Genomic DNA, 8,557 nt, shown 5'->3' with positions numbered 1-8,557 from the left:
TTGTATGTTTTTATTTTACCATATACAATGAATGATAGATATGGCTTTTGTGGTCCACATATTCGTACTAGTGGACTACTACTACTTTTCCAGTGTAGAAGAAAACCAAGAGCGGCGATCTTGATCGCACCTCGCCGACCAGACTCTGCGGTAGCCCGAAAAAATAAACAAGCCGAGCTGCAAAAATACTTTATACGAGTTGAACAAATTTAACCACATCCATTAAGCAAGACCTTGATGACAAACGGCGGCAAGTCTTTCGTGCGATAATAATAAGTATTCATTTCAGATATAATTTTTGTCGCTCTTTCCTTTTGGCCATCGGTTCTGGTTATTTTCGGCATGCCCATACCTATATAATAATAATTTAAGTTGTTCTTTTGCCGATTATTTTTTTTTAAATTATTTTTATTAAAGTTTTTATTAAATTAATGGCGATAGAGGCGGTATCTGTTTGAGAATGCAGGCTTAAATTGATTTTATTATGATTTATAGAATGCCAAAAGGTATAAGTATGTGCTGAATTTTCAACACTACCATATGCAGCGCATATACTTGAATGTTCATAAGTATCTTTTATTTTATAACATACACATTAGTATAAAGCCTATTGTATTAAACACTTAAATCGCGTGCTTGAAGTACTCTTCCTTGCCGGACGCATCGGCCTTCATGGTCTTAGCACCTGGACGCCAGTTGACCGGGCAGACCTCACCGAACTCATCGCTGAACTGGAAGGCCTGAACCAGACGCAGTGCCTCATCCACACTGCGACCCACTCCCATGTCATTCACCGTGATCTGGCGAATGCGTCCCTCGCGATCGATGATGAAGAGGGCGCGTAGAGCCAATCCGGTGTCCTCATCGAGAACTCCATAGTCCCTGGCTATCTTCATGTTCTTGTCGGCCAACAATGGTATGTCCAACTCACCCAAACCTCCGTTCTTCCTGGGAGTATTCATCCAGGCGCAGTGCACAAAGTGACTATCAGTGGAACAGGCCAAGACTTCGCAGCCCACATTCCTGAATTCCGGAGCTCTATCGCTGAATGCTTGCAACTCCGTGGGGCAGACGTACGAAAAGTCAGCCGGATAAAAGACCAGCAGGACATATCTGCCACGCAAATCCGTAAGAGCAAAGTTACGATAACCACCGGCAACCACCGCATTGGTAGTAAAATTAGGAGCCACTTGGTTAATATTGAGCATACGCATCTTGACGGTTTTGTATTAGCTTCTCGTTTTGAGCTGGGAAAGAAAAGTTCTACTAGTTTTTGTGATTTCAAGACTGAATGATCCGATCCGATTGGGAGTTATATATTTTGGCATGCTTTATATAGAGTTTCATAAATTTGAATTTCCCTTTGTAACTGTGTAACCTAACGTAATTAAATTCGTTTATTCACTCATTTTGAGTTGACCTGCATAAATCCGAAATTTTTGACATTTTCCCCTTAATCACATTTCAATGCACATTCCCTTACAAATGCCTTTTCATTTTTGCACCATTTCCCTCTCGAATTTCCAATTCATATCTAACCGACAATCGTAACACGATCAGCTCCAATTAGAGCGTCCTTTTGGCAACATAAACCGAATCGCAATCGATTAAATTGAATCCAATTCAATTATGTGAATTGAGGGGCTCGACGAACCATACACCTGCCGCCGCTGAATGGGCGTGTGAAATGATTGTTGTGTTAATTTCGCATATGACACCATCAGCCAGCCGTCAGGGAAATTCAAGCACTTTATGCGGTTTATTGGCTTTGATCGATTGAGAGAGTCGCATTTTTTATATATTTATTATATACTCATATGTCGCGCCAGACATACGGGTCTCGGGTTTCTTGACAGCTCATTCAGTGCGGTCTCTTTTTTAGCATACGGTTTTGTGCCAATTTTGAGTTGGTAAAATATTTGGAGGCGATTTAGCAGCACGTCAATTACCGCCGGCCACCTGATGACAGTTGCAATTAAAAGCGGCGAGGAAAGAGAAAAAAAAAAAAACGAGAAAAACACGAAAATGCGGGGAAAATAGTTGCCAGTCAACGCGGATGGATGGATGCCTGTTAATAGACATGTAAACTGCAATTAAAACAAGCCAACGGGGTGGGGCCAACTCCAAAATATTTTGACTCGGCCAACTAACATGGCCAACAAGACGGCAGCGGCCTGGGACTTTTCTTTAATTAAAATATTTAAGCACGCAAATAGGCCTGTCTCTCCATCTGTCTCTATGTGGCCAAGTATACCCGTCAGCCCCTATATCTGCCATATAATCGTACAACCTTTTCGGGATCTGCGGGAAAACTCAACTCAACTGGGCGTGTCCACGATATATAGCCTAGTATAGAGTTCCCGAGCACGGAGCTGCCGTTGCGCGGCTTTAATCAAAGTTTTTGCCAGCGGGGAATCAATCATTTGAAATTTAAACGTCATCGTGCGTCAGACAACTCATAAGACAAACCAACAGTAACAGCAGGCGAACCAGCCCAGATCGCCACATTCGAGATTCGAGATGGAAACGTGAGGGTCTCACGGATTGGCAATTAAAAATGCAGTTAATGGTTAATAAACATAGCACTTTGCAACACCAATTAGTGGAATGACCTATTGAATAATAAAAATTTTATTTTATTTACACAGCCTAAAGTAAAGTACCATATTTCACGGTATTTCACGTAGTAAATGGGCTGCAAGTACTGGTATAAATATATCTGTTTGCTAAAATAAAGAAATATAAAATAAAATAAATAGCCCTGTTTTGGAAATACTAAAATAACTCTTTTATATGCTTTTGAGCACTTAAAAAGTTTCGCTATTTGAAAGTACCATATATGTATCCTTGTTAATTTATGTATTTGCAACTTATGAATGTTTTGAGTTGAAATTTAAAATTCAAAATTCGTTAATAAAATAAATATGCCTAGCAGTTTTTCGCTAGCTAGGCTTCTAAGGAAGAGTTTGATATATAATTATATAAGCTTGACCCTTATAGTTCTTCGTGTCACGATATCCCTCTCCCATCTCGAACTCCATGGTGAATGCGAATGTGGCGTGTCCGAGTTTTTAGCGAGTCGCCTCCCAGTCCAAGAAGAAATCAACCAAAAACCAAACCCCCGGCCGACGGCCAACGCAATCACAGAATACATTTTTCTTTCTTAAGGTTTTGTATGATGTTTTTCGTGTATTTCTGTGTATATATTTTTTTTGGTTTTTGCGTTTTCTGCCGACCTGTCTTCATGTTTCGGCGTAGTTTTGTTAATGAAAGCCAAAAGCGAAATTAATGCGTGTGGCCAACGCCATCAGCAGCGCCCCCAGCTTATCACTGTCAGGCGATCTAAACTGGAACTGGACCTCGTTTAGGCCAAGTCGCAGCGAACTGGGCTGATCTGCTGGCTGCTCAACTGAATTTATTTGCCAAATATCTATAGAAATTTATTTGATACGGCCCATGGGAAATTTATGCCCCTGTCGCCTGGCCTTTTGTGTTCGGCATTATCTATGTTTGCGCACAGATTTTTAATAAGTGATAAGCATTTGAAATGACAATTTTAAAGTCGATTAATTAATTAAATGGCAATTGAAAATGCCAGCCAGGCGAACAGAAACACGAACACCAAAACATGATGGCACAATAAAATATACAAACTGATTGATTTTCAGCTTTTTAGGCATATATTTTAATTCTGTTAGTGATTTTATTTTTTGGTTTTTGTGTCAGATTTAATGTGAATATTTTCGAGAATTAGCTTACGGCCGGTTTGTTATCTTGAATAAGGAAATTGAATGGTTATTCAGACTGGAGCTTCGGTTAATGTATTGCTCATTTTATATTTTGACATATTCATGACACGATTCCGTGTTTAAAGATAACCGATTTAAAGTATATTAAATAGAATGCTGATATGGCAGTTGTGTAGAGCTCTTGTTTTCTAGCTAAAATCGTACTTAATAAGTAAAATGCAATATGTTTTTTTGTTCTCTTGAAGTTATTTAGCAAATGATAGCATATTTATGTACGAAATGTGTCAAAGTCAAGAAAAAACACAAAGAACACACTTAAGTGGAATATCTGAGCTTAAGACGTGAGATTTTTCTTTTTGTTCTTATGCACCTGGAATATAATGAGGCAAAAACAGTGTGATTATATTTGCATTTAAATGGTTTTAGCTTAAGCTCTACAAAAAGAGTTTATAGTATAACCATTTCCGGTAAGAAACCAATTTGAAATACCTATTTAATCTGCACGGAAATCTAAATACTTCATAAAATTATTTGTTAATATAATATACAAACTCCATGAAATAAATTTAATAGTTTTTTATAGCTTACAATGAAATCATTTCTTACAAAGTTTATAGTAGGTCCAAATAGCAAACCTTTTTAAAATGCCTAATACTGCATGGATAAAATTGATCCTGCTTTATTCAAATTTGATTACAACTCAATTTGAGTTTTTAATTCTGTATCACCCATTTAACAAGGCATGGAAAATGCCACTTAGTTCAACCCGCCTGAATTCCAATCACACGCCCTCCCCAAACCATCATGATGGATCGAAAAGCCTTTAACATTCGTATTATTCTGTTTTCCCATGGAACGCCTTGTTAAACGCTCATAGTTCAATAGTTTGAACTCTTTTTAATTGATCTTGATTAATCGCACACCACACACAGATACGAAATTACGAAATAAACCAAAATACAGATGCCGCCCAAGGAGGCGGAAAGGCTGGCTCCCCATATCGAATCGGTAGCCCGACCATTAATTACGCTTTAATTACCCGCCGAAAAAAAAATGGAAAAAATATATACGTATATATAAAACGCATGGGGCAAAAACCTTAATAGTTTCGCCTTATCAGCATAGAGTTTCGCTCGCCAGCACTCCTAATTTCATTAGTTTAATGGCACAAAACTGTGGAAAAACCAACAAAGCAACGAAAACACCGACGAATGGCTACCAAACTACGCAAAACGTGCAGACGGGGTGGCAGCACAAAAAAATTGTTAACAATTGTGAGAATAAATTGCTAAATAATTAAGTGGATCAACGGCCGTTGGCCGACCGAGCAGCTCGAGAGATCTCAGACTCCAAATTGCATATGATTAATTAAAGGAAATAAAATGCTGACGACGGCAGCGGCCACTAGAGAATGAGTAGCAGAAAAATACAGATACAAAAAAAAACTAAAAAACAAAAAAAAACAAGAGCAGACCGAGGAGCCAACGAACGAAAATCTTTTTCTTTAATTAATATTGAAGTGAAGCAAACCGAAGTTCAGTAGCGAACCGACAGCAGAAACTGGAAAAAAAACGACAAAAAAAATGGGCAAGAAAGACAGGAGGCGTTTTTCAACTCATTAACGTTCAAACAAATTCATTTGCATATCTCTACCTGCCCCAAATTAATATTCCATGGCTTCAACATTCTTCTCGACTTTTTCCGTAAATTTGAAACGCTTAAGAAACGAGCTGAGAAATGGTCTCACACACAATTTGAACTGCAACACTGCTCAGTCAGACAGTCAGGCAGTCAGTTTCCCCCACCTTCGCCAAACACCACTTATTTTATTTCAGTTTCCTTTGTCTAAATGATTTTTATTAACATTTTTTGCTTTTTGCGTCAGGTATTCGAGTAGGGATACGCATTTGCTGTGTCACTGCAGCCAAGCGTGCCAGTGCTGCCAATTTAGCTAGTCGGCTAGAAGGGATCAGAGCTATTAACTTTTCTACCGAAGAAATCTATAAAAATTCTAAAAGATTTAGAAAGTACTGAAAGCCTTCTCAAGAGTGCTCAATTATAAAGTTTTGAACATATCTTTATATTGAGCACACATATATCATACAAACAATCACTTGTTTTGATAATCTGCTTGCAGAATCTGCAGCTTATCAACTTAAAAACAACTTGAATAAAATATCAGAAAAATGTTTCAGCAGCAAAAGTAATATACAAATGAACTATTTTATTTAAAAAACATTTTTCCCAAAATATTATCCAACTGGTTATGGGCTGGGTAACCTCTGTCTGGCTACTTTCTTAGTCTAATCTAGCTAGTTTTTCCTATAACACCTCAGTGGAGGGGCGATCGTGTGGAGTAAGGAAGGGGGCGTTCAAAGGGGAAAGACGCCGGCGCATACGAAACGGGGTCCAAAAGCCGAGTGCAGGGCGTCAACTGCATGCCATGCGTAAATGCCAAAAGCGGCGATCCGACCCTCGTCTTAACCCTCCAGTGCCCCTTTGCGGCTTATCTGCTTGTATTCATCTTGAAAATTGTTTCTAGTTGAAGTTTGCCTTTTAATTGTTAGGCGCAAACAGCCGACCGACCGAACGACCGAACGGCCGACTAAATTAAATTTATACCTACTGCATCGGCGGTCTCTTTCGCACATTTAACCCCTGTCAGTTCCATCTGGTTGCGTGTTTTCCCTGTGGTCGGTATGCGAAAGTAGCCCCAGCTCGGCCCTCCATAGAGGATATGGTGTATGGATCGTCACATGTCGCCCATTGAGCATGTGCAGCCTTTCAGGTTAACCGACTATCTCGTTCTCTATCAACGTTTTCTAGCCCTCTCTCATTCGGGCAGGTCAATAAATTCCGCCGGAAAGTGAATTATTATAACGTTTTTATAAAAGTATGCCCTTGCATCTAGTCCAGTTCTACACACACGCGGATATCTCACATAATTAGCATAGTTATGGAGGTACCGTGTTTATCTAGGGGTTGGCTCAGTTTAACTGTCTAATTTTTCACTCAACTGTCCACATTTGCCGTTGGATATTTATTAATTTGTCCAATTTCACTGACAAATGATAAAAAGCTTGACAATTAATGAGAATAACTGCTCGAATAAAAGGTGTCGTATTAATTAGAATACTGGACCAGGGGGGTCGCACAGTGCTTATGTAGGGGTGTTGAGTTAGGGGTAGGTGGTCCAGCACTAGCCTAAAATTTATGAGCACTGTACAGGATTAATATCCTTTTTATGTCGTGGTTTGTTGTTTCATGTCGCACTTAATCATGAGCAATTGTAACCGCACCGACAAGAAATGTGTTAATTTCGAGTGAACGTTTTATTATGAACGGGGTTTCTTTTACATTAACAAAAACGTTTAAGCATAATAATAATTTTTTTATTACCTAAATTAGTTGTACTTATGTATGCCATAAATCATACAGCATGTTTTAACACACCCTTTGAAATATTAAAGTAAAATATATCTTTTTTCCTGCACTTTTTTATGAAGTTTTATGAAGTTTTTATTAAGTTAAAATGTATCTTATTTTGGTTTTTAATTATCATATCTACTTTGCTCAAAGATTATTATACTTTCATTTGTTTTGGAAATGATAAAATTATTGAGGCTCACAAAATGGTTACATGCAGCTTCTCAAATCAAATGCAATAAATCTACAATCTATGATCGTTGCCCAAATTTAGACACCATCAGTTCAATAAAAACCAAAAAATATTCACGTCTTCAATCAAAGAGCCATTCAAAACTTTGAATCACCGAAAACGTTTGAAAGCCATGAATTACCATATCGGCAACCCGCGAGCTTTGTACAAGTGTATACACATGTTACTTATTCATGGGATTGTAGTTTCTTTTTTATTTCTGAAAGGGCAGGTGGGTCGGTGAAGGGGGGAGGAGGAGTTTTGGAGGCGAAGAACCCTTTGTACCCCCGCCTTTGTGATTATTATTATTATTCGGAGGGGGCTCCCAAAAGAGCGCCATTTAAGCCGCTTGTTGTTTGGTATTTTTCACAGCTCCGCACAAAAGATGGATCTTCGTCTCCAGCGGAGAGTGCTCACGATCGATTTGGAATCGTTGAAATATTTCCCAAAAAAAGAAAAGTTTTTCTTGTTCCGAGGAGGAGGTTTCATTAGCGTTTCGGGTACACCTGATGTGTCTTTCATTTTTTCTTTTCCGGACAATGGAACCCCCACAGGAGACTGTTTTGAATAACTCGAAATGGAACGAAACAAAACGCAACAATGCATTTGCTTCACTGAGACGGATGTGCAGCGTTTTTAGGGTTCATTGCGTTCACCTCATCGAACCGCACAAGATGTTCGTTCACATGACTCGACAGTCCCGAAAAAATGCAAGACAATTAAACAAATTAACAAAACAACAGAGTGCACGGATGGGCCAGCTTACAGCAATTTAACACATGAGAAAATCGAAGAGCATCGCCCGACCATTAGCCATTAACTCGAAAACCCTCCTCCGGTTCTTCATCCAACTCATTTCTGGCCAAACTGCGCGGGTGTTTCCCAACTGTTCAGCTGTTTGTTAGGGAAGTTCAAGTTGAACCTGCCCCAGGTAATTAAGTTTCGAATTTTACTTTTCAATAGGCCATCAGGTTTGACCTCCTCCCCCATCAACCAGCCATTTGAACCCTTTCGCCGGTCACATGGTCACATGTGTGTGCGTCTAATTTCATGGCTGTTAGCCGAAAGGGCCAAGTCCAAAAGGTCGCGCAAGACAGGCATTTAGTATGCACGTTCCCCTCTTCGTCTGGCTGGCCGCCTAAAAAGTCTG

At 39.2% G+C, this 8,557-nt stretch overlaps 1 protein-coding gene across 1 annotated transcript; it reads right to left on the bottom strand.

Annotated features, from left to right (window-relative positions):
- Positions 1-574: 574 nt before the first annotated feature.
- On the bottom strand, positions 575-1,294 carry LOC117140163 (peroxiredoxin-2). Its single transcript, XM_033302936.1, has one exon. The coding sequence runs from the start codon at positions 1,212-1,214 to the stop codon at positions 624-626; it is 591 nt and encodes a 196-aa protein (XP_033158827.1). The 5' UTR covers positions 1,215-1,294; the 3' UTR covers positions 575-623.
- Between the last annotated feature and the right edge of the window lie 7,263 nt (positions 1,295-8,557).

This window comes from Drosophila mauritiana, chromosome 3L, assembly GCF_004382145.1.
Source record: "Drosophila mauritiana strain mau12 chromosome 3L, ASM438214v1, whole genome shotgun sequence".
Taxonomy (NCBI): Eukaryota; Metazoa; Arthropoda; class Insecta; order Diptera; family Drosophilidae; genus Drosophila; species Drosophila mauritiana.
The sequence above is the reverse complement of the archived record's forward strand: the minus strand, read 5'-3'. Positions and strand labels throughout refer to the sequence as shown.